The sequence below is a fragment of the Scedosporium apiospermum genome (assembly GCF_000732125.1).
Source record: "Scedosporium apiospermum strain IHEM 14462 chromosome Unknown SEQ_SAPIO_0091, whole genome shotgun sequence".
Taxonomy (NCBI): Eukaryota; Fungi; Ascomycota; class Sordariomycetes; order Microascales; family Microascaceae; genus Scedosporium; species Scedosporium apiospermum.
The window spans coordinates 296,382-321,973 of record NW_015971792.1 but is presented as its reverse complement, the minus strand read 5'-3'; the positions used below and the strand labels follow the sequence as shown (position 1 = coordinate 321,973).

The following is a 25,592-nucleotide window of genomic DNA, read 5'->3' as shown; positions in this document are numbered from 1 at the left end:
GATGCTACCTTAATCTTCCTAGCTTGGCACCTCCGGCACGCTAACCGCTTTCGTCGGCCATGGGATGGCCTCCGGGTGGTCTCATCCAAGTTGTCGGACTCGGACGGGCCAATTTGTGCCGCCGATGGACTCGCGTGAGTGAGTTGGCTCTGGTGTAGGGATGCCATTCTGCGCATGATGCGGAAGGGTTGGAGGAAACTCCGCGTGCGCCATGGGTGGGAATTGAATCCCGTCTTTTATTATCAGCATGATGGAGCTAAACAATCGCGCTAACGCTCCCCGCAACAACGCCGAGCCACTAGTGCGGTGCTAGATTTTCAACAAGAAGCGGGCAGATGTTGTCCGCGCGCGGAAATTGTTTGTCCGATGGCAAAAAAACCTTATCTTGCTCCCAGCCGGATGGTCTGCATCATTACGCTGAACGTTCGATAACATTGGCCCCATCCTGGGGTGTCATGCTTCCCCAGACCGGGGCCCCATGTTTTCCAGATAGATGATATTCGTGCCTGGGAATCCGGCTGAAGCACTTAAAAGCATCGACCAAACCCCGTTCATCTCGAAGGTCTTGAAGGATCTTCACAGATCATAGCAAGCATCACAGCCGCCGAAATACCTTGGACTTAGTCATTGAAATGGACGCTCCTACTAACAAGCCCGATAATCCTGACGAGGTCTCTTCTTCCAAAGTTCACGACCATGATGTTCCTGTCAGCATGACGGAGGAGAAACGCGACACTGCCGAACATACTCGGCCGCCCCCCCTCACCGAAGACGAGCTTGCTCTAGAAAAGAAGTTGCGGCGGAAGATTGATCTCAGGATCATGCCTCTCATAATCTGGACCTATTTAATGAACTATATCGATCGGTTAGTGGTGTATTCCCGAGGAGTTTTCCAAGACCACATGCTGACCTTGTGCAGAAACAACTACGCTGCCGCCCGACTTCAGGGCCTTGAAGCCGATCTCAAGCTAACCGATACCCAATGTAAGCAAATCTTAATATCCCCAGATGGAGTGACACCTTGAACCACTTTCCGTTTTGGCAAAGGATATTACAGACGCAGATATCGTCGCCAAATCTGGGACCATCAATACTGATATCTTCGTAAACAGATCAAGTCGGGCTTTCGGTTCTATTCATCACCTATGTTAGTTGAAATGAATTCAAACCATTTGTCTATTAGGCACTTCATACTAAAGATGCTACCGTTCTAGGTCCTAGGTCAACTCCCCTCGAACATAATGCTAAACTACTTCGGCAAGCCGGCTTATTATATCGGATTCTTCACTATTGCTTGGGGTCTAGTCTCGGCCCTGACGTCCTTGGTGCAGGATTTTACCGGCATCGTCATTTGCAGACTAGTCCTCGGTCTCGTTGGTTAGTTGTTGCCATTCCATGATGTATCCTCCGAGCCGTGCTAACATTCTCCTTCAGAGGCCCCATTCTTCCCTGGCGTAAGTATATCAATCAATCGGAGCGGTCTCTATTTCAACCCCTTTCGCCGAGATCAATCAACTGTTTCCCAATATCTGACCGTTCAACCAAAATTTCTTAGGTCATTTTCTACCTCTCTAAGTGGTACACGAAAAAGGAGTTGTCGCTCCGTATGGCTCTCTTCTACAACGGCTCCCTCATTGCCGGTGCCTTTGGCAATCTCATTGCTGCCGGTATTCTCCGAGGCCTGGACGGAGCCAGGGGTATCTCCGCCTGGAGATGGCTGTACATTCTCGAAGGTGTCATAACCGTGGCCTCGGGAATCGCTATCTGCGTAGTCCTCCCAGACTTCCCTGAATCGTGGAAAAGTCTCAGCCCAGAGATGCGCGATATTGCGAAGCGAAGACTGGCTATGGACGCGGCTGAAGCCGACGTCGATACTGGCGGCAGCAAGACAGCATTCAAGGGTCTCAAAATGGCTCTCACGGACCCCAAAATTTTGGTTTTAACCCTGGCTCAACATGCCTTCATCGGCGCTGGTGGCTTCCAAAACTTCTTCCCGACGTTGACGAGAACCCTAGGGTTCAACAACACTATCTCCCTGTTGTTAGTCGCACCGCCGTACGTTTTCATGGCGTTTTACTGCGCCTTCCACTCGTGGATGTCGGATAGGGTCCAGAATAGATTCTGGTTCTTCATGTGCAAGTCTTTCACCGCACCTCGTGGGCCACTCCTCGTTTGGGATATCTACTAACGTGTTGGTGAATAGATCCCATCCCCGTCGTTATCACGGGATGTGTAATCTTCATGACAACGACCTCCTTTGGCCCTCGCTACTTCTCTCTCTTCCTTCTCAATTTCGTCTTCACGATGAACGGCACAACTTATGCCTGGATGTCAACCTGCGCTTCACGGCCCCCTGCTAAACGTGCCGCGGCCCTGGGATTCATGAACGCTGTCGGTAACGCCGCCAGTATCTGGACATCATACACATATTTCGCTAGCCAGGGAAACAGGTACCCAGTTGCCCTTGGTATCGTCATTGCCCTTATGGTCATTTCCGGTATCGGCGGTACCTTGCAGCGACAAATCTTGGTTCGCGAAAATAGGCGACTGGAGAAACTTGAAGATGAAGACGCTGTCCTGGACGCGAAGGACTTGAAGAAGCTGCAGGCGATGGCTGATATCACCGGGGTCGATGTCGCTACCGCTAGAGAGCTGCAGAAGGGGTTCAGATACTTGGTTTGATTCTTGGGTGAGGATTTCCTATGTTGTAGGCTAGTAATTAAGTCTCTGGGTTGCAGTGAGAGGATTCCCCAGTGCCTGCTGTAAGAACATTGATTTGCCCTTGCGGCTTTTTACTGTTTCATTCGCGTCCAGATATATAGTAAGCTGAAGGTTACTACTGAGCAAAGTGACCCTGGACACTCTAAAATTGAAGTTTTCCAGAATTGAGCCAAGCAAAGACAAAGAGACCCCCGGAAAATCTGCCATCTGTTAGGTGTGCCATTGGCCTAAATGGTTTGCACATTCTTCCCAGTACCAAACGCCTGTAGCCTGATACTTTCAGTTTGTGCAACCACTTAAACTGGACAACCCTAGACGGCCCTGAGAACAATCATCCAAGCCTTCACGCCCTGTCCACGCCTATAGTCCTCCAACTGAGCACCTACAACCTGCACCTTCCCAGAAGCCACCAACCCCCGAATCGTCTCCTCGTACCCCCCTTCGCTAAAGATGGACTCCAGGATAGTCGCGACAATGAACCCACCCGTTTTCACAACCCGCGCAAACTCCCCAAGGACCGCAGGCCCAACATGTCCCAGCGTCAACGTCCCAGCACAAGTAACAGCATCGTAAGTCCCATCCTTAAAATGAAGAGCTTCCGAAAGGTCCACTGTATCTAGCGAGCGGTAAGCACCAGTGTTCTCCGCAACCCGGAGCATCCCCGTGCTCAGGTCGATTCCGTCGATTTTCTTGGCGCCGAGGGCCGCGAGGTGGCTTCCGACTAGGCCGGTCCCGCATCCGGCGTCGAGGATCTCGAGGGTGTCATTGATGCGAGGCGTTTGGAGGGCCTGGAGGAGGTATGCGGCTGCTAGGGCTGGGGCGACGTAGTCTTGGGAGGAGTCGGCGAGTTCTTTGTTGTAGGTGGTGGCCCACTCGTCGTAGATGGCACGGAGCTTGGTGGGATCGGTGCCATCCAGCGCGTAGAGTTCACCAAGTCGAGACATGATTTTCGGGGGGTATATAGTGGTGAGAAAAGGAGTGAGGATTCGGGGACTGGTCTAGAGGTGGCGCGAAGGCTAAAGAGATGGGAGGTGAGCTAATGGAAACAGGACATGTCGGAGCGTACTCACTTAGGAATGGAGTATCCTAGGACCGAGTAACAGCTCGCCTTTTATGCTTTCCCACGTAGATCCCTCTTACCACAGTACTAGACGTGCCTCTGGACCTCATTCCCATCAATTGATCTTTTCGCCCCTCTCCTCCCTCTCCTCCCTCCATTAAACTTCGACGCCTAGAAAACTGCCGGGGCAAAGTCCCGCGCAGACCGCAAAGAAAACAGGTTTACCTTTCACGTTTTTTATTTACATGAACCATCTCCTCTTGCTCTCGGCGCGAGTGGAGCCTTCCGCAAACAGGATTGGCTCAGGGTGCGGAGGGCGGCGCCGATATGACGCAGGAAAACAGGGACAGCTGCATAATAACGCAATTGCCAAGACATTCCGTAGGGCCAAGGTTTTAGGGGTTCAAGGGTCAGGGTAAGGAAACGTATATATAGCATAGCTTAATTGTATTAAACTTGGTTGGTATTGGTCCCGGTCAGGTGGGTCTCCCTGCCTCTTACATCAAATTCCCATATCAGATTTCCCGTATTCACTCGAATGAGTACCTCGGATAGAGCAGCTTTTCCATGTTACGACATGTAGCGACTATTTGCCGTGTTTAAGTTTGAGACGTCATCTTCAAAGTAGTTGCGTGCTCCGGGCAAGGGAGAGGAGTCCGTACGTGATCCAATTGCTGCCGCTGGCTGCGAGCCCCTCAAACCCGGGGATAATTCGGGGGTTTCCCAACTCCGTGTTACCTATATGTCAAGTTCGAAGGTGGGTGAATCTTCCTCGTACATAGTAATCCGATAGGGCGGGGGATGAGAACGGGTGCTGAGAGTTTCTTTAGACATTGTACATCATCCGTTGAGCGCTTATCTTCGCCTCTAACAACAAATGTCTATCTTAACAAAGCAAAGGGCGTAGAAACATGGTAAAATTGACAGCGCCAAGGATTCGAAAGGCACCGTCGGAGAAATGCCGACTAGCCCCTGGCGCCCGCACTAGGAGACACGAAGACATTTCTTTCTAGATCGGCCCACTTAGTAGTCGCCCAGATTGCGTGGAATGGCCTTATTCTTGTTGATCCACTTGATCGCTTCGTGTTCCCGTGGAATATAGTCACATTCGAATGGGTCGTGTCTAGTGTACGAAGTAGTGCCGCGTCCACGATCCCACTCGACGAAGATTACGTGATCCCGGTGGACCGGAAGACAGCAACCGAAACCGGCCTTCTCCTCTCCGGTTTTCGTCGGCTAACAAGTCCATTCCACGCCTTTTAATGTCCCCCTCGCGTCCCTCAAGAGCCGCCGAAATCTCACAGGCATCACTGCAAGCAATTAACCAAACTCTTGTTCAAGATGGCCTCAGGGAAACCTTCATACCTCATCGTCGGCGCAGGCGTGTTCGGCGTATCCACCGCCTATCATCTGATCCGGAAGTACCCAGACGCCTCAATCACCATCGTCGACAGGGACGCCTACGATGCCGACTCCCGCGTGGCCGCCTCATGGGACTGGAACAAGGTGGTGCGTGCCGACTACGAGGACAAGATCTACTGCCGATTGGCGCTCGAGGCTCAGGATATCTTCGAGTCGGACCCTCTCTGGCAGCCCTATTTCCACCGGACCGGCGTCTACTGGATATGCCGGAGTGACTACGCGCAAACCGTCATTAACCACCACAAAGAACTTGGTCGGGGTGATGATATCGTCGCCTTGCCTGTTGCCGAGGCCCGGAAGCTGTACGACGGGCTGTTCGACAATGCTGATTACACGGGCGCTAAGGAAGTGCTTGTGAATAAGTCTAGTGGTTGGGGTGCTGCCGGAGACTCCCTCGTGGCAATCACTAAGAAGTCTATCGAACTAGGCGTTAAGTATGTGACGGCAGGCGTTGCAGCGTTGGAATTCGATGGTCGCAGCCGCTGCACTGGAGTCAAGACAGAAAAGGGAGATGTTTTGTCCGCCACGCATGTTATCGTTGCCACTGGAGCTTTCACTCCCACATTGCTGGAGCGGAGCGCTGCGGCCAGCGGCAACGAGGGGCTGAGTGCTGGGTCAAGGATTCTCGCGGCTGGAATCACGACGGGAATGGCACAACTCACCCCTGAGCAGCATGAGAAGTTTAGGAACATGCCCGTCGGCTTCCAGGGTTATACACCCAACGAAGGTTAGCTTCCCCTCCGATCTTTTGTTTTCGAATTGGATTCCAGGCCCGGCTAACTGTTCTTACAGGAAAACCCTTCATCGGTACTCTTCCGCCGACGAAAGACGGAGAGCTGAAGTGGTGGGGTTCCAAGATTTTCACAAACACTCGGGAAGTGCTGCCAGGGCGTTCCCTCTCCTCTCCGCCTCCTACTTCCGATTACAACCAATGGAAGGTCCCCGGACCCCTCAAGCAAGATATCGTCGAGGCGAGGAATCTCTGGTACGGGCCTACGAGTGCTGATTGGGAAATGACAAAGCACCGTATTTGCTGGTAAGTTCCCCTTCCGCATCTCGATTTTCAAATTAGCTTCTAATACATACTCAATAGGGACGCCTTCACCACGACCTCCGACTTTATCATTTCTCCCCATTCGGCTGCCAAGGGGCTTTATATTGCTTCATGCGGTTCTTTCCACGGCTATAAGTTCTTCCCGGTGCTCGGCAAGTACGTCACGCAAATGATTGAGGGCGAGCTGGCCCCCGAGTTGGCAGAGAAGTGGGCTTGGGATCGCCAGCGTCCGGATTCGTCGCAGAATGTAGAGTATCCTAACTCGGAGATGAACCATCTGTTGAGGAAGGTGTAGAGTGGGATGACCCGCGCCCTTGATCTAGTCGGGCTGCGGGGACTGCATTTGAGGGGTTAGTTGGATAGTAGAGAGCGTGTCTCGTAGATAGATAGATTGTTGTTGTGGGTTGGGTGCATCCACCGGTGTATATAAAGTTTATTAATCTGCCCTGTGATCATATCAAACGTCCGTCAAGTCTAAGAACGTAATCTCCAAATGAAGCCGGGGCCGTCGTCGTTTTATCGTTTGGAGGGTGGCAGGCGTAATCATATCCGTTTCTACCTTCAGGCCTAAAATGGCTTTAGTAGACCCAGCCTGGAGTTTCTGTATTTATGAAGTGTAAAAAATGTGGCAGCGTTGACTATGAGCTTTGGAACTTTTATTTGGGACGGTTGCTCGCTGCCCGCAATGCGAGAATTCCCTGCACCGCAAACTCCTGGTTCCCCGCTCCTGTGAGAGCTCGGACAGCCAATCGTTCTCGGTTCGCCCCAATCTTGCCGCGTCGCCTGCGAGAATCTGCAACTTCATTATGCAAGATGCAGAGGCTATGCTGATATCTGAAGTGTAGAAATATGCAGTCCCTCATCTAAAGTGTATGAAACGTATGTCTCATACAGACTTGTTTGTCCTGGGGCTTTGCAACCGACACATAGGCACAATATCAGCCTGGGTGTTAGGTGCTTGCGGTTGATTGAGTACTACTGCATCTTCTGCGGAACTTGCTCCAAATAAAATCCCAGCTTCTACCCTCGTTTCGAGGCTTTTTAACTTGGCTCTCTCCGACAACGCCCCACTTGGAAACCCCCATATGTATCAAAATGGACGAACAGCGTGCAACATCCTCGACTCCGTGAGTTCAATAACGGCTGTTACCCTATCCGGTCAATACTAACGACATTTTGGTAGTTCAAACGGTGAATTCAGCGGATTCCCGTTCAAGTATCGTGATCTCGATCTTGAGAGGCCTACTTTTCGGCTTGTGCGACTTTTCAAAGGCGAAAGTACAGACTGCCTTGGCTGCGAGATATTCCACGCCTCATTCTGCAACCGGGAGACCTCTATTTCCTATGACGCGTTATCCTATACATGGGGCAATGATGAAGATCGCCGCATCCTATATGTCAGGGGAGGGCAACTGGAAGTCACTCCGAACCTATACGCGGTGCTGGAAGCTCTGCGCTCCTCGACGCAGGATCGGATCCTATGGATTGACGCTCTTTGCATCAACCAAAAGAGTCTTGGGGAGCGGCAACACCAAGTTGGGCAAATGGGACGCATCTATGGAAGTGCGGACACGGTTCTTTTCTGGCTCGGGCCCTCAACGTCTGCAACGAACATCGCACTAGAGTCCTTAAAAAAACTTCAAGAGCAGAGCGCAATGTATAACTACAAGACCTGGAATCGAATGGATCAGCGTTGGGACAAGTTATGGTCCGACTTACTGCCCGAGCTGGAAAACACCTACCCAAATTTGTCATCCCGCCTACGAGAAGGCTTACAAGATCTTTTGAGTCGATCATGGTTTGAGAGAGTGTGGATTCTACAAGAAGTCGCCAATTCGAAGAAGGCCTACGTGTGCTGTGGCAAAATGTTTGTCTCAGCCCGAATATTCACAGTTGCCCCGCGACTGTTTGGGGTTGAGCCAAGTCCGCATTGTCAAGCTGTCCTTGACATCATGCCGGGCCCATCTAGACAAGATTCATGGTGGAGCGAGGAGCCGGATCTTTATACCCTCTTGAAAAAGTTTCGTCGAAGCAAGGCCAGTGACCCGCGAGACATGATTTTCGCTTTACTTGGCCTTGCTTCAGATGCCCAGGTGGACGGTTTTCCATCTGCGAACTACAATCAGGAAGAAGCCGATGTAGTTGGAGAGGTTCTCGAATTTATATGCTCCGTCGACCCGGGATATGTTCCAGTTCCAGCAGAGAAGAACTTTTATACAATTCTGGCCTGCAACACTAATATCTCGATGTCACAGTTTTTGTCGTCTCTAAACTTATTATCCGATTCTGATCTTGGAGTCAATTCCCATTTATCTAGGGACCCGGAAAATCTGCCTAATCCGCTCGGTAATACCACTATCCTCCCTAGAAAAGCGCCTATCGTTCCAGCCCAGTATTTGCGTGGACGAGAAATATGGGATGTTCTGTTGCAGCAATGGAGCAGTATCGAGATTCCCAACGAAGTTGTTAGGGAAGCAGCAAGGAATGGAGGAAAGGAGGACATGGAGCTTCTACTCCAACGACGGCCGCACGACATTGACATCACTCGAGAGGTCATTGAGGCTGTAGTGGAGAATACTACAGGAGGAAACGAGATCGTAGCATTTCTTCTCCACCAACGAGGATATGAGACTACAATAGTTGCGGGATGGACCTCGCAAGGGGAGGACATGATAATTCGGCTCCTTCTCAACGAAATGGCATGCTTAACGGAGAATATTATTCACGCCGCGGTAATTACCTGGAGCCCAGCCGGACTACGGCAGCTTTTCAAGAAAATGCCGCTTCGGACTACTATGACTTCCCAAGATATTATGAAGGCGGTAGTCGGGTATTCAGAGCCATTGCAATCGGGGCTTCACGAAGAAAAATGGTATAAGATTCCGGTTAGGAGGGAGGCGCGGGACTCCAAGGAGTGGATATTAGATCTTGTTCTCCAAGAAAGGGGGGATGAGATTACGATTACGGAAGAGATTATGAAGGTGGCAGCACGGAACCCAAACCCGGGGGTATTAGAATTTCTTATCCGAGAAAGAGGGTATGAGATTACAATTACTGAGGAGGTTATGAAGGCAGCAGCACAGAACGCCAGCCCGCTGGTATTAGAGCTTCTTCTCGATAAAAGAGGGCATGAGATTACAATTACAGAGGAGGTTATGAAGGCAGCAGCACAGAACGCCAACCCGCTAGTATTAGACCTTCTCTGGAGAAAACGGACTGGGATTGCCGAGGTATGCAGTATCTTATGATTCTCTCTTGAAATTGGCCTTGTGCCCACTCCAGTACATTTCCTAGACGACGATAGCCATAGGAAGAAGAGACGTTAAGCAGGAATGTGCCGCTGGGATAAGGTCAAGCGTGTGTTATATTAGCCAAGTGACCGGCATTCTTCATAATGTGCCAGCACAGCACACAAGATAGCTTATTGCAGCTGGAGTTGGCCCTGAAGTCCTCGGAAAGCAGTACGGCGAGGCAGAGTTCCTGGGGCTGCAGTTCACAGCCAGTAGAAGAACCAGCTACGGACTGGGCTCTGGCCGGATAGAGATCGCATAAATATTTGGTGTTAACACCACGCGCAAACATGTACTTGCTAGGGAGCGTGACCTTCCACGATTTCACTGTATTAATGACGATCAATCGAGACCCTTATGCCCAATGTTCTTGGCGCCGTTGGTAGTCCGGTTCCCAAATATTCTTAATATCGTTTGACCTCGTCACACAATAGTACGTCGCCGACCTGAGACAGTCGATCATCCGGTCGGACATAATGTCAGGGCCGGAGTAAAACTCCTATCCCACCTCGCGCAGGGCTAGAGTTTTGATTATTTTTCCAGCATGGTTTCGTGAAAGGCTTCCTCCCATGTAAACGACTTGGTCACTCCCGTGCTTTGGAAAAGGAGTGGCCAGGCAGAGCTGGCGCGAGAATACCTGGCGCGGTTAGCTCAGCTGCCGAGCGCTGTCCTACAGGGACTAATCGAGTCTAGAGTTGAGTGAGCCCTTTCATTTACTCACGGATACGACGGGGTTGGTGTTATCTTGTTGAGCCCAGCGATGGGTGAAACGCGGTGGTTTTGGAGTCTTACGAAGGCTGCACCATGGAGGCCAATGCATCATAGGGATGAACAAAGAGACAATATCCATCATCTTATTTATTCCGCAACGAGAGTTGCAAATATTGGGTAGTCTTCCAAGTTCCCCAACTTAAACTGGTGAGCAAGTTTCCGACATATTACCCTCGCGGTGGTAAAGCTGAGTGTTTTCAAGTCCCTGACCCGTGCTTCGGGATCCGCGCCATGCTCAAGATACAGCTCAAGGATTTCAATGTATCCTATGTCTCTACCACCCTCCTGCAGCCTCTCTAAAAGGGCGGTCCAGGCAGTCTCGGATGGATCTTCCCAGTCACTTATAGTAGGTCCCTTTGGACAGGATTGAAACATCCGATTTGGATCTGCACCTTCCATGAATAAGGCGAGTACTAGTGAGGTATTAGCCGGAGCCAAACTGAGTCTGGTTCAGTCTGTAGTATAGATGAGCTCGGTCACAAATGACGCCATGCTGAGCAGCCTTGCCAAATGGTCCTGCGAAATACCTTCCCTTCGTCTCACCTGTAGAATCACATAGGGCCTAAGACATCGGTAAGACATGGCCACCTCAAGCATACTTGTCGGGCGGACTTCGCCAAATGAAGAGGAATTGGCTGGACAGCAAAAAATTTCGACCCAGGTGACTCCATCGATTCTGACAAGATTCTGGTTTGCGTAATCTAGTTCGTCCAAGAGAGCCTTGAATAGATTGGGAGCTAGAGATAGATCTTCGCCAGGGAGCTCCAGGCACGATGCTATCATGTCTTGGACCCAGGTCGGATAACGGGGAGGCCTACAGCTTTGAACTGAGACGGTGGATGCCTCCTCGCAGCACTTCAGGCGCCTAATAATGCCGCTCATCAAGGCTAGGGGGATTTCTTGATGGGAACGAAACCCATGCTCCTTTTTGAAAACGAGATCCCACATCTTCGGTTGAGACAAGAATTCCTTCGCTGTCAAGTGCATGAACTGGATCGTCCCTGTGTCTTCTAACAGCCCCGCGCAACGGCTTCTGAGGCGGCGTTGCCGCTGGGCCACTTGCGGTTGGAGGTCCACCAAGGCCTTGGGATCTATCTTGTCCTGTTTGGCCCTGATATTACCATTATCATCGAGGTGTCCCTCTCCAGCAAAACAGATTGTCAGAATGTCCAAATTTCCACGACGGACGCCACTAGCGTGCCAGTACATCGCAAGTTGGAAAAGCTTCGCGGATTCGCATCGATCTTGTCTCGCAATTTTCTGTAACATCATCATATAGAGACCATCTTTGCCATTCAGCTTCTGAGGGATCCTCTCTAATGCTTGCCAGAGCTCGGATTCCGTGTCACCCTTGTCGTTCCCGATGACAAGAGCGTCAACCACTAGACGCACCCAGAGAAACACCCCGAGGGACTTATCGGCAATGGCCTTGGCGAAATCAGAGCGTTTGTCTAGATCAGGAGCATCAGCCTCGAGTCGCTCCTGGCAATACTTCTCTATCGCCTTGGCGGTGTGGTGGTGGATCTGTAGACGCGGGATTTTGGCGAAGCGGCTTTCGAAAACGTTCAGCTGACGACTTGCGCAGCAGATCTTAACGTTCGGCTGATCTTTGACCGATAAGATCAATTTTGCGATCTCCATGTGTCCATCAACAATCCATTCGTTGATACCCCAGGCTTCGTCATCACTGGAACCTTCTGTGATGAGTTCGAGTTCGTCTGATGCGTAGTCGTGGAGTCGGTCTTTCATCCGATACTCATCTAGTCCGTCGATGAAGAGGCAGACCTTGAAGGTCTCCAGTCCATTTAATAGAGCTATAAAAGCTCTGCTTAGATTGGCCCAGCTGTTAACCTGCTCATCGACCAGGAGGTAGTCTTGGTTGTAAACGGATGGGAATGCAACGCCGATGAGTTGGCGCCGTTTCTCCAGTATTTGGAAAAGAAAGCTCCGTAGCATGCCTTCTCTGCACTTCATGATGTCGTTTCCGCTATCAAGGAAGAAGTATCCGACCTTTAACAACTCTTTATCGCCTGCCCATTCTCGCAGGCCTCGATTAACTTCAGAGTTGTAGTAGAGATATTTCATCAGTGTAGATTTGCCGCTGGCCGCTTTTCCGCTTATCCAGAAGAGCGGCTCCTCATTCTTCGTCCATGACATGAACGCCGGAGGGTCGCGTGATTCGGGCGAGATCTCGCTCTTTACGGCCCAATCACACGTGCCCATGTGCGCAGGTTTATCACTGGATTCTAGCGTTAACATGCTAGGAAATCTCAGGTATTCAAGGAGTTCTATGAGTGATAGAAATGTGAGTTCCAAGCGTCAAACAGATTAGAGCTAGGGCCGTCTTACTTTGCTGTCTAAGCTTGAGGTCGCCGATTATATCTGGGAAGTAAGTAATGGTCAGTACCATAGCCGTCGTGAGAGCGGCTAAGAAAAGGTCCGCGATAGCACGGACAGAGAAAAATTGACCATGTTTCAATGCAGTTCCTATGCGATAACTGCTAACGTCTAGAGGTTTCGAATAGACCTACTAGCCTAGTAAGGGAAGAGAGTGGACAGAACTGGGACTCTCACTTACCCGGAGTTCGGATTAGGAGAAGCTCCTTGATATACCCAAGAATCCGCTGATAACCTTGGTCTGTACTTGACACGAATCTAGCTATCTCCATGTGGTTGGCGTTGATGGCGCCTTGACGGACATTGAAGCCGTCATATATAGCAGATTCCTTTGGCACTATCTAACAGTCATGGGTAGTATTAGAATCACCGATCTTCTCCTCCGTATGCAAGAACATGAAGCACTTGCCATCCCTATAGCCGTGTTGAGCTCTTCTCGGATACAGAAAATAAGCATACTCTTTGAAACTGTGGTGAACTCGTGGCGTTGTCTTTCTATGGCGTCCGAATCACTCCATAGAACCCTAAGGAGCTGTGCGTTCGGCCGGCGGAGAGTCAACTTGGCTATTTTACTTAGAATTTCGCCGTACGCCCTCTTCCCGCTTCCGCGATGTGGGGTTCCCAGGAAGATCACTCCAATCGTATTGCTGTAGATAGCAGCTACGGGAGGGTGTCTCTCATGAGCATGATACTGGCTTGAGGTTATGAGTGCTTCCTTGACTAGGAGACCGCCAAGGCTATGGCAAATGAAAATAATCGGCCTGTTCTAATCCAGGCGAGTAAGCTTTGGTTCATATTGGAGGCAATCTAGGCCTTGTGGACATACCATGTCAATTTGGAGTCGTGAAAGATCCTCGAGCAGGGTATTAGAATGGCCGAATAAGCTATCTTGGCTCGCCGGTCGAAAAGCGTTGGCAATCCTGGCGTCGTATCCCCATGTGATGACCCTCACATTCTGCAAGTCTTCCCGTAGAAGTTTCTCCGGCCAGAACACGTTATCCTTGGACCAAGTATTTATCCGGGACCCGCGAAGCCCGTGAACAAACACAATGTCGGTTCCTGTATCATCGTTGCTGATATTATCGAAGACTACTAGCGGTCCAATGCCATCATGCAAAGAATTGCTTATCACCCTGTTCGATTCAACTGTGCTGTCTTCCGATTTCGGTCGGAGGCAATCTCTGAATGATCTTCTCATCTTGTCGGGCGGACCTCTTCGGCAGCGGTCGATACGGAGCTCCTGTCTTAAGCGATAGGTGGCGGGTTGGGTTTCACCTAATGGATCACGCTATGTATTAGGAGGGTTCGTGGGAGTTTTCAGCGATGGGAGCGAGGCACTTGGGCTCACTGTCTGGTTCACGCCGCCCGTCCACCTCATAAGTCCAATCACCTTCGAGCACACGTGTACCGCAAACATTGGGCGCCCCATGTTCAGGTTTGGTACCCAACGCACCGATGTGCTTGTTACATTTCAGCCATATCTGACTTGATTGGTCGCCTTGATCTTTGATCTGGTTTTGATCTGGTTGGCTATACGCAGTCCCGTTTAGACGAACTCACCCCCGGCCCCCCATTCACGATTCCCAGTTTCCATTTTCGGGTCTCTGCCTCCGCCGCTCAACAAGGGCGCCGTCAAGAAATCGCAAAGCTACAGTGATGAATCGCTAACATAACGAATGAGCAAACAGTCGCCACAATGGCCAGTGTTACGTGGTTGGTCGATGTTGGTGCTCTTAATTGAGGTGCCCGACGCGGCGACGCCGCTTTCACACATAATAAGAACGGCAACTGCAGCCTGTTTAGAAGTACTCTGAGTAAGATGGGAGAGCTAGGAGAAAGAATCTTATTTCGAGAGTCATATAAACTAATTCCAAGCCTACTTCAGTTTTTCGTCAGGGAATGTCGGAGGTTGTGGGCAATATCTACCTTGCTGGGTGCAGCTGCTGCAACAAGTAAATTCCCTTCGTCACTTTGGGGTCACTTCCATATTTCCCCCAAACGCCTCACGCCTTCCTACTGATCAGAATGACGAGATATTACAGAGCCATGTCGACTGCCAACAAGACGGGTACCAGGAAGGCTTGAAACTTGTTCCGGCATCCCAATATACTGTTGTACTCCCTCCCTGCACCGTTTGGATGGCGGAGTGTTATTAGAAGAAGGTTGGAGCGCACTTTTCGTGGAAGTCTTCATTGAAGAGGAGGCCTCAATAGAGGTCAGTTAGTTGAAGGGATTGGACTCTAGACAGGACACGAAAAGCTAGCTAAGGGATACTATTATAATCAGCGAAGCGAAGGCCGAATTGTCAAATTGCCAAGCAAAGTCCTTTCTCGAAATCCTTGTCGCAAAAATCACGGTTTCCCCAGTCGCGGAGATTGCCTCGCAGATAGTGATTCTGGGAATAGCCTGGAAAGTGCGTACTCCTAAGTTAGGCAGACGAGGACCGGGCGATCATACGAGCCACTGCCGTTGCTGCCATTTATGTGATTCCTATCTATATCCTCGAACCATTTAACTATCGTGGTAGAATCTGCGCCTGGCTTAAACACGTAGGATAAAGAATAGTTAACCACCGCTCCAAAATTCACGGAGCCCGGGAACCTCATTGATGTAAATTTGACGACCATCAAGCCAATTTACTGTACAGGGGTAGGGGATGACTTGCAGCCAGGCTTAGATGTCGCAATAAGGGGGCGGGCTGAGATTGAGGGGGGTCGGTCCCGAGAAGGATCGAGACCCATGTGCTCGTGGTTCTCGGCGTCATTGATCGCCCCGTTCCCAACTGTTCCTGATCTCCTGCAGGTCATATCACAGTTGCATTGTACTAACCTTCCTGTTTTATCCGTGGCTGGGTGCGGGACAGACCGGGGTTCATGCACGAACAGAACCAACTGCATATCGCTTAAGGGGAACGAGGGGGTTGTCGGACGCTGTACTTTCCTGAAATAGCGACACTCCGCGGATCAAAATGCAGGCGGTTCAATCGGATGCTGCCTCCCCTCCCTCATCATGTCGTCTCAGATGATCCTTCTGTCATTTTTCATGTCACTAAGCCTCCATGCGGTCTGGGCGCCCCCTCTCCCCAACCCCCTCTCTGTCCTTGTCAGAAGGTTAATAAAGTCTTAACGAGCCAGTAACCCTCCGGAGCGTGTTCGGCATGGTTAAGTCCTCAGGTAAGGTTCTCTCTCTTTTCTTCTAGTTTCTCAGTTTAATTCGCTGCCGTGAGAGCGAGCTACTCCATTTCCCATTGGCGGAGAATGAACGACATGCGACAGCCGGCCGCCACCATGAATCCTCCCAACGTTGCCGAATCGGCCGTCTTCGTCGCCCTCGAGGGCGTTCTCCGGAATCTCGGCATCAGCGGCTGGGTCGAGACCTCCAATTGCCGACATATTATAGCGAAGAGTGGCTTCAGGTGCAAGCGGGATTGCGAGTCGAAGCAACTCGAGGCCTTCAAAGTGATGCGCGAGCTCACGGAGTTGCCCGAAGTCGATTACACGGACAAGCTAAAGTGTCAGGTGGCCCACCTAGTCGAACTTGTCCACTGCTGGCAGCACGCTGGTGATGCCGTGAAGCACTTCGAGCGCTGGTGGGTCAACAAGACCGAGCCCGACGGGGACGTCTATTGCGACACGCCATCGGGCCTGTCGCGGAGGGATTCTAATCCGAAGCTTTCGGATGCCGCGATTGACGACCCCGGTGACGATTCGATACAAAGCACCGGCCAAGGCGACGATAAAAATCGCAACGAAGATGGCGAGGAGTTGGAGCTGCCCCCGCCACGACCTCCGCAGCTTCAAGAAGAAAGTCCTAGGGAGGGTATCAACAACCCAAATAATAGCGGCAAGGACTTCAATCCCCACGACTCTAGTCCAATCTCGCCCCGGTCTTCTGTAAACGGGAGCTCTACCCAACATCACAGATACGGGTCCAGCCCTGTGACTCCGCCCAGTGTATCACCCCCGAGATTCGATCTATCGGAAGGAATCACTACGCCGCCGAAGATAACGATACGCAACAGGATATTAAATGTGGATGTGCACGACACACCGACCAAGGCTATATCGAGGCCCACGGCCGACAGATTACAAGTGGCAACGACGACACGGAAACACGAAGACGACGAGGAAGATGGCGAGAAAAAGGCGCAAGATACGACCTCTTTGAACGACGTGAAGAATGAGGAAGAGGATCCAGTGGGGATCAAATGCGATGTAACTCTGAAGGAAGAAGAGATATCCCTCGCTGAGAAACTTATTCCTTCCGATTCTGAGGAGCTTTTCCGCAAGCCAAAGGCAAAACCCCCCCGTCAATACTCAGACGTTCTGTTCGATCCTCACATCGGCCAAATTCGACTTCCCAATCCTGATTTCAGGTACTCGAAATGGAGACTCCTTCAAAAGATCGAGGCGCCTTTCAAGACACTTGACAAGAGACTCGGGAGAGTGTATGTGCGTAAACACAGGAAGAATAGTTCCTACTGCAAGGTGGGATTCACGGAAAATACTGCAATTGAGAGGTACAATCAGGAGGGGTGCACTGCTTACCTGGCCACGGATTGCCCATACGAATCCCCCCAGAAGTATATCGGGGCGCATCGAGTGGAACAGTTGGTTTTGGAGGATATGAAGAGATACAACATAAAATTCGTGGAATGTTGCTGTTATGCGACGCGCCAGAAGACCAAGGTTCATACGGAGTGGTTCCATATCGACTGCGAAACGATGATTGAAAAAGTGAAGGAGTGGGAGGCGTTCTTCCTGTCGGGGATGTATACATTGCGCATGATCAGCGAGTTGGGCACTAGGATGCTTGATACCACCTATGTTGTCACGCCTAAGCGAATGCTACAGGCTCTGTCTGAGCTGCCCGGCTCGGGCGCGGAGGGATCCGTCATCGCCCTAGGACAGGTGGCCGTTGAGGATGATTCCACGGGCACAGAGGACAAGAGGCTACCAGAGGAGAAGAAAGCCGATGGAGTTGAGGAAGACCGAGATGGGGATTCTGGGGCTGGGCTGGACGAGACTCTTCCCGAGTGGTTCGTGGACCAGTTGACAGCTACTACAGAAGTCATCCGCAGGTCCATCGACCTTACGACCGCAAAGCCCAGCACGAAAATGAACGAAAATGCGACAAGTACACACCATGAACAAACGTCTGATGAGCAAGACGAAGCCTCCGCCGCCAGCCAGCCGCCCATAATCTCGCGGGTATTGGCGAGAAAGGATTCAAATGTCAATCCATTGGGTGTCTCAAGACGCTCGGAGAGCACCACACGACTGAAGGAGGGCACTAAAGACTCGATTGCCCAAGGAGTAGGAAAGCTCAAGCAACACCTTCGGCAGATTTTCAAGAGATCTGTTGCAAACAAACAGGTGCCACTCCCCTCGCATAGCGGCAACTGGAATCGTGGGCGATCTTCCACCACGATGGACGGCCACAGGTCAACCAAGGGGCCGGCGATAAAAGTCATGATGCAGCGCCGCTTGAGCACCGCATGGCCTATGAAGCCGCTAAAAGACGAGCCAATTGCGAGAGAGCAGGACGTCCCGCGGTTGGGGAGGATGGCAAGGGCCTGGACGTTCCGGTAGAGTGAAGGGCGGTAATTGGTGAACTCGCTTCGTGTATGATTAGTGTTGGAGGATGAATGTCTCCGTGTATATTAATGGCGTTTTGGGATGTTTTATCTACTGGAGTTTGAGGATTTAGCGGAGATGGTATTGATTCGGTTACAGTTCCGGGGAGGTAATCTTGTGCTGAGAGGGAGGGGATCTCGTAAGGCTTTCTCATATTGATTCATATAGTCTTATTCGCAAACACATTAATGTCGAGTATTGTTCATCTGCGCTGAAGCAAAGCCCCGTCTTCCCGCTGCCGCAGCAGAGTTAAAGGATTCCTGACCATGGCCGCATCTTTCTTGCAACTACAGGTCTGGGAACATCGGGAAGAGAAACGACGGAGTTTGTGTTGTGATCAATGAGCCTTCGAGTACAACTGTAGATGCCACTTAGAGCGACCATCTCTCGAGACCATCACAGCCTGTAGATCAAAAAATCCATATCATCTGCGCAATGTTCACAACAGCCGCAGTCCTTGTCGCCGAGACCATTAACGTCTATGTCGCCAACCTTCGGTCACGGAAGACGACCCCTCGCCATAACTTGGTGTCGGTTTGACGATATTCCTTTTTGCTTTCTCCTTCTTTCTTCGTTTCCGCTTCTTTCTTTGTCTCTCCTTATTTCCTGCTTTCCCCTTCTTTATTGTTTCGGTCTTGGCATCCGGTCCTTCTGTGACGGAAGGCAGCGCGATGGGGAGGGGCTGCTGAGAGGAGACACCATCCAATGATGCTATATCAGTATACTGTTATATCGTACGCCGGAAGAAACTGGGGGACATATACGGCTGGGGTTTTGTCCCAATTTGATCTTCCTCGCCCGGGGGAACTCGTGATACCACTCGCGATACCCTTCCATCCTCTTGTGCGTCCATGACTTGAGCACATGCTGCTTCATCTTTTCCTCGTCGCCGACTCGCTCTCCACAGAAGCACCGGGTAATATCAGCAGGTCTTTTGCGTTGCGGTCCCCCGTGCTTTTGCGACCACTTCAGACGCAGTTGGAGTGCTTTGTCTGATTTGAAGCCTCGGCCACAATCGCATGTCACGATTTGCACGAGATCTGGAGGAGGAGAGGCAGCGTCTTTGCTAAGCATTTTGGGTATCCGCGGATACTGATACACGGAACTTAGGGGCCGCGGAGGAACAGAAATTCGTACAGAGGTGCCTGGAAGCGTTAGCCTGATGGGTGGGATCGAGGGCTTCTGCTTCGCAACAGGTGGCATGTCGAGGACTTGAGACTCTTGTGCCGTTGGGTCGGAAGACGTGATTTTGTGCCTAAACCTTGAGGACATGGTTGGTCAATATGGTTACACAGCATTATCCTGTCTTGGATATACTTAGGGCAAGCTACGTCGGTTAACGGCATCGGACTTTCAATGAAGCCTTGGGAAGCACGGAGCCATCTAAATAAATAAATATCATCTTTGATTTCTATCCAGTGGGGAAGGGTCTTATCCACGCAGACAGTGGTTGGGACCTCGGGCGGGCGTTGTTGTACGAAGAGACCGCTAACTACTCGCAACGGCGGCGAGTTAAAAAGGAGTATCGACCTTGAATTCACGGAGCAGAGGAAGGTGAATTTTGAAAATACCTGGAGCAAAGAAACAACCTTTTGAAAACAATGGCGGCTCCGGTTCGGGAAAAGAAACTTGCTGCAAGCGTCGCGAGGGGGACTCGCTCATATTCCTTGGCCGTTGGGCCTGGCACCGCAAGGCCAAGCTCGAAGGCGATGGTCACATTCTCTTTTTGAGCTGTTCGGTTGGAAATTACTTCCTAATTATCGCTTATATGACTTTTACAGCCAATTTCGTGGAATTTTGAGGAGAAAGGAGCTCTGTCCCTTGGGAACAAGGAGATTATATGCGTTTGGTGATCACATCCGTGGCTCCACCACTGTAGAACGAAAGAGCCTTGGACTCAAGAGCCAACACTCAACCTGAAACATGATCCTGATTGAGCCCCAAACGAACCAACGTTTTGGGGCAGAGTTGGTCCAACATCAGTTCCCCTGCTCTGGCGTCTCAAGACAGCTGTGGCGCAGTTGGTGGCTCGATGTGGCTAAGTTGGGACACGCCTCATGCATTCTTAGCCCCTTTCCTGACTGTGACAGAATTGGCAATGCACCTGCTATGTTGGATGAGAGATGCTGTCAACTCTCATACGTCTCGCACGTACGCTGTGGACGTTGGCAGTCCTCTATCTTTCCAAGCTATGGGGTCTGCTACTTTCCTTCGCAAGAACCTCAGAGATCAAGACGCCTGAGGCAGATAGCACAGAGATCAACCCTCTAGAGAAAAATGAACCAGGGTTACCAGACGCAAGGACACTGGACCCTCCTGATCAGGGATTCCCCGCTGTTACCGATGACCAATACAATAAAATCAGAAAGGCGTTCATCGAGTCGCTAGACCCAGATGCGGTCTGCGCGCTGGCATCAAAACACAATAACAGCAAAGCGTGCCAGGTTGTGAAAAAGGCGAGCGGTAGCTTTAATGTCTGCTTTTTCGTCGAGTTTGACCTGGACGGTTCTAAGTGGATCGTCAGGGTCCCAATCGAACCCGCTCTCGACGATCCCTGGGACAAGTTGCTGAGCGAAGTGACCACTATGCAGTAAGCAAAAACCCAGTAATGTTGACCCCGACGTTTGGACAACCGCTCACGAAAGACACAGATACCTCGAGTGCAACACCCAGATTCCCGTCCCTCACATCCGTGCTTATGGGCGCGATATCACGTTAACTAAAAATGGCACGGGAACGCAAATGTTTACTATCACTGATCTCATCCCGGGCGAACCGCTGGACAGAAAATTCCTGATCGAAGCCAAAGAAGAGCACCGAAGAAACTTCTACTCACAGCTAATCGATAGCTTGACTGAGCTCAGGAAGCTCGAGTTCCCTTCAATAGGGTCCCTGATGCCAAATCCCGATGGCAGCCCGCATCCTGTTTTAGGCCCTGTCCTCTCCATGTCCGCAGCCACGCTTCGGCAGCCGCCCCAGCCAGCGTTGACTTCTGCGAAGGAATACATGAAACACCGATTCAGTCTCATATCGAGTTTCTTTTCGCCACCAGTCAGCGACCATACCGTGGACGAAATCAAGCAAGAGATTTTCGCACTAGATGGGCTGGAGCGTATATTTCAGCAAGTTATCGATCCTCGATTTGACGATGGCCCCTTCGTGCTGAACCATCTCGACCTACGAAGTGCAAACATCATCGTGGACGAAAGCCTCCGGATTCAAGGCATAATTGACTGGGAGTTTGCAACTACTGTTCCACTGCAAATGTTCGCACCACCGTCATGGATTACTGGCCATGATTCGATCGAGACGGATAAGCAGATGCACATCGAATTTCGCGACGTCCTCGATGAGAAGAGTAAGGCCCATAGCGTCTATGACCAGCTGAAAAGGGAATGGTATGAATGCTCGGGTTCTTCTAGCGAGTTGGGTATTGATAAAACGGATATGGCCTTTTGCGTTGCTCATGTGCTGCGCCGTCCCGCCAACGCCACCGACATATTCTGTGACTTTTTCGCCCAGAAGCTTTCAGAGAAGCATCTCGATGATATAATGTCTGATTTCTTTGACAGAAATCAAGAACTTGCATCGGAAGCGCAGCGACGGGCAGAGCACTGCGAGCGCTACACCCAATATTTGAAGGAAAATGGCCTGTATGAGACCGAGTCAGACAAGTTACTTGCTGCGTCAAAGGCATTAAAGGAAAAATGGGGTTGGTCATAGGACTGTCTATTTCCATTCATTCTATAGTCTAAGCTTTTTTGGCGTCTTGTTTGTCCTTCAACTCCTTCTCTTGCTCCTGTAGGTCATGTATCTTCATCCACAGGCGTCCAATGCTCTCTTGTTTTTCCGCTCGTCTGCGTTCGTAATCCTTCTTTTCTTCCTCCACAGATTTAGGCTTGACCTTGTTCCTCCTACTCCTTGCGCTCGAGGCGCTCCCTGAAATCTGTTGTAAATTTGCTTGCTCGATAGCGCTGAGAAAGAGTAGGATATCATCCAGTTCGCGTTGTTCCTTTGCCACATCGGCCATAACTTCGCTAATTCTCTTCTTGACCTTTTACAACTCGTCGAATGTCAAGCCCATGTTGGCAGTAGCTTTTGGTATTTCTACGTTTTCGTCTGTCCTTTTGTTTGGGCGTGGTTCTGACTGAAGTGTGTCGAGCCTGGTTGTCTTGAGCTGTATATTAGGGGCCAGGTTAGATGGAGCTCATTGTTGAACGTAAGCAAGCATGACTTTTAGAACGAGCTATGGACTCTTACTCTTAATTCTTGCTTTTCAAGGATAACAACGAAGAGAGACGAGAGAAGAGACGACAGAAGAGAAAGCGGGGAATGCATCTGCGATTAGGCCCCAAGGCCAACCAGGCAGCCACAGGCCACTTGATACGACCGAATATTAGAAACACTCAGCATCCAAAATATGAACGTAACTTGAGCCACACGTGGGAACTACCAGGCTGCAGAATCCATCTCCGAAGCCATCTTTCAAGTCTAACAGTCACGGGACACGGAGGGCTCCGCCCCTCTGAATACACGAAAGATCTGGTCCGTGCTCTAGGCAGCAGTTAGTGTTCCTAGAGGCTCGTCAATCAATTAGGTCACATACTGAGGTAGAGTTTGCTTTCTTCACCTTCATCAGTACCTTATAAGAGTGACTTGGAGCCTTTTTTAGGTATTATTTTTCATCATGGTCCACCCGATTTCCAACGAGAACGCGTCGGATACCCCTTTACATAATGGGGCTAATGGTTCCGGTACCAGCAGCCACGATGCAGCAAGGATTTGTACGGAATTGCTGGAAGATGATCAGGCAAGCATACGTACGGTACTGCCATCATATTCGCCTCAAGACCAACCAGGGAATCGACCTTCTTCTCCAGTACCAAGCTATTACACACTCGATGGTCCGCGTTCAAAGTACTACCCTCCCGCCTTTACAACCGACGATACAGAGCGAAATTTCCCTTCTTCTACAAAGCTCGAGAACAGATACAACCTCGGGATGGAGGGACGGGGGAGAGCATGGCATATGCCCACGACGGCATTGCGGTTTCTAAGGGAGAAAGCGCCAGAAATGGCTGCTCGGCTGCTCCTGCAGGCCAATGGCTTTGACATCAGCGCGCCTAATCTCGATATAGTGGAAGCGTTATGCTGGGCGACTAGGAATGGGCATATAACAGCCGTGCGCCTGCTCCTGGAGCTCGGGGGCGACGTCAATGGGAAGAATAAGTGCGGATACACAGCATTATATCAAGCAGCCGAGCAGAACCACGAGAAGATAACGCGATTGTTATTACAGCACGGAGCGGATGTAAGAGGGAAGAATGAAGGGGGTCTCACGCCGCTAGTTATAGCAGCTCGGAAACAACACCGTGCCGTAGCGCTATTGCTTCTCGAGAAGGAGGACCAGGCTGCCCTACGCCTGTTACGAGAAAATATATTTGATATTGTAGCAGCAGCCGCTTTCGATGATATCCCCAATGCGCTACATTGGGCGGTATCAAACGGTCATGTCGCGGTAGTAAAGATGCTTCTAGGGCATGGAGCTCATGTTATGAGTAGGAAGCGGTGGACAGCTCTACTTCCAGAGGCTATAAGCGGGCTACTGGCCAAGAGCGACAGAGGCGATCCCAACTTGAGAGACGCAGGATGGGGACAGACGCCGCTCTTATATGTCACCGATAAAGATGGCAACGTCGGTGCTAACTCAAACGACACTGATGGTGAAACACAGGTGTCGGATGTTGCCGAGAATGGGCACGAAGCGGTTATCAAGCTGCTACTTGATAGCGGCAAAGTCGATGCAGAATCGACAGATACAAAATGGGGTCTGTCGCCGCTCTCATATGCCGCCGCGAGAGGATACGACACCGTTGTCAAGCTACTACTTTATAGTGGCAAAGTCGATATTAATTCGAAACATCGTGATGGTCGGACGCCGTTGTTGTATGCTGCCGTAAATGGGCATGAAGCCGTTGTTAAGCTATTGCTTGGTAGCGGCGAAGTCGACGTCGACTCGAAAGACACCAATGATCGGACACCGCTGTCATATGCCGCCAGGTATGGGAACAGGCCAATGATCTTCAAGCAGTTTTTCAATCCAAAGAAACCCGTCAATTCGAATCGGACGCCGCTGTCACATGCCGCCGAGAATGGACATGAGGCCGTCGTTGAGCTGCTGCTTGATACTGGCAAAGTCGATGCTGACTGGAAAGATCATTATAATCGGACGCCGCTATCGTATGCCGCCGAGCGAGGGCACGTGGCCATCGTTAAGCTGCTGCTTGATACTGGCAAAGTAGATGCCGAGCCAAAACATGGATATGGTCGGACGCCGTTCTCATATGCCGCCGAGAATGGACACGTGGCCATCGTTAAGCTGCTGCTTGATACCGGCAAAGTCGACGCCGACTCGAGAGACACAGAACGTGGTCGGACGCCACTCTCATATACTGCCGAGAAAGGGTATGAGGCTGTCGTCAAGCTGCTGCTTGATACCGGCAAAGTCGATGCCGACTCAAAAGAGGAATACGATCGGACGCCGCTATCGTATGCCGCCGAGCAAGGGCACGAGGCCGTCGTTAAGCTGCTGCTTGATACTGGCAAAGTCGATGCTAACTCGAAAGATAATATTTGTGGTCGGACGCCGCTCTTTTATGCCGCCCAGTATGGGTGCAAGGCCGTCGTTAAGCTGCTGCTTGATACAGGCAAAGCCGATGCCGACTTGAAAGATGCAGAATGGGGTCGGACGCCGCTATCGTATGCCGCCGAGAAAGGGTACGAGGCCATCGTTGAGCTGCTGCTGGCTACTGGCAAAGCCGATGCCGACTCGAAAGGTATAAAATGGGGTCGGACACCGCTCTCATACGCCGCTGAGAAAGGGTATGAGGCCATCGTTAAGTTGCTACTCGATACTGGAAAAGTCGATGCCGACTCGAGAGATACAGAATGGGGTCGGACGCCACTTTCATACGCGGCAGAGAATGGACACGTGGCCCTCGTTAAGCTGCTGCTTAATACTGGCAAAGTCGATGCTAACTCAAAAGATAAATATAATCGGACGCCGCTATCGTATGCTGCCGAGCGAGGGCACGAGGCCATCGTTCACTGTTGCTTGATGCCCAGTTGACACGGGGATTAGCAGCCTGCAGGTCAGTCGGCCGAGACCATTAAGGTTCGGAAACCAGAAGTTAGTCCCGCGATCGCCGGGACCGGGCGGGGCACCACGCCATGCAGGGACA

At 51.0% G+C, this 25,592-nt stretch overlaps 5 protein-coding genes and 3 pseudogenes across 5 annotated transcripts; 6 read left to right on the top strand and 2 right to left on the bottom strand.

Annotated features, from left to right (window-relative positions):
• Positions 1–632: 632 nt before the first annotated feature.
• Positions 633–2,682, top strand: SAPIO_CDS4303 (uncharacterized protein; the record flags this gene model as incomplete). Its single annotated transcript, XM_016786882.1, has 7 exons — positions 633–865; positions 920–984; positions 1,113–1,147; positions 1,215–1,377; positions 1,435–1,454; positions 1,556–2,156; positions 2,204–2,682. The coding sequence occupies 7 exons, from the start codon at positions 633–635 to the stop codon at positions 2,680–2,682; spliced, it is 1,596 nt and encodes a 531-aa protein (XP_016643484.1).
• Positions 2,683–3,032: 350 nt separating this feature from the next.
• Positions 3,033–3,665, bottom strand: SAPIO_CDS4302 (annotated as a pseudogene; the record flags this gene model as incomplete).
• A 1,457-nt stretch (positions 3,666–5,122) lies between these two features.
• On the top strand, positions 5,123–6,552 carry SAPIO_CDS4301 (FAD-dependent oxidoreductase; the record flags this gene model as incomplete). Its single annotated transcript, XM_016786881.1, has 3 exons — positions 5,123–5,930; positions 5,996–6,239; positions 6,297–6,552. The coding sequence occupies 3 exons, from the start codon at positions 5,123–5,125 to the stop codon at positions 6,550–6,552; spliced, it is 1,308 nt and encodes a 435-aa protein (XP_016643483.1).
• An 800-nt stretch (positions 6,553–7,352) lies between these two features.
• SAPIO_CDS4300 (uncharacterized protein) lies at positions 7,353–10,041 on the top strand (the record flags this gene model as incomplete). Its single annotated transcript, XM_016786880.1, has 4 exons — positions 7,353–7,384; positions 7,441–8,124; positions 8,575–9,487; positions 9,982–10,041. The coding sequence occupies 4 exons, from the start codon at positions 7,353–7,355 to the stop codon at positions 10,039–10,041; spliced, it is 1,689 nt and encodes a 562-aa protein (XP_016643482.1).
• Positions 10,042–10,768: 727 nt separating this feature from the next.
• SAPIO_CDS4299 (uncharacterized protein) lies at positions 10,769–13,913 on the bottom strand (the record flags this gene model as incomplete). The annotated part of the gene is made up of 5 exons (XM_016786879.1): positions 10,769–12,606; positions 12,668–12,700; positions 12,897–13,052; positions 13,175–13,481; positions 13,542–13,913. The coding sequence occupies 5 exons, from the start codon at positions 13,911–13,913 to the stop codon at positions 10,769–10,771; spliced, it is 2,706 nt and encodes a 901-aa protein (XP_016643481.1).
• A 2,089-nt stretch (positions 13,914–16,002) lies between these two features.
• SAPIO_CDS4298 lies at positions 16,003–18,306 on the top strand (annotated as a pseudogene; the record flags this gene model as incomplete).
• Positions 18,307–20,274: 1,968 nt separating this feature from the next.
• On the top strand, positions 20,275–22,074 carry SAPIO_CDS4297 (uncharacterized protein; the record flags this gene model as incomplete). Its single annotated transcript, XM_016786878.1, has 3 exons — positions 20,275–20,371; positions 20,578–20,941; positions 21,003–22,074. The coding sequence occupies 3 exons, from the start codon at positions 20,275–20,277 to the stop codon at positions 22,072–22,074; spliced, it is 1,533 nt and encodes a 510-aa protein (XP_016643480.1).
• A 1,351-nt stretch (positions 22,075–23,425) lies between these two features.
• Positions 23,426–25,480, top strand: SAPIO_CDS4296 (annotated as a pseudogene; the record flags this gene model as incomplete).
• Positions 25,481–25,592: the final 112 nt, after the last annotated feature.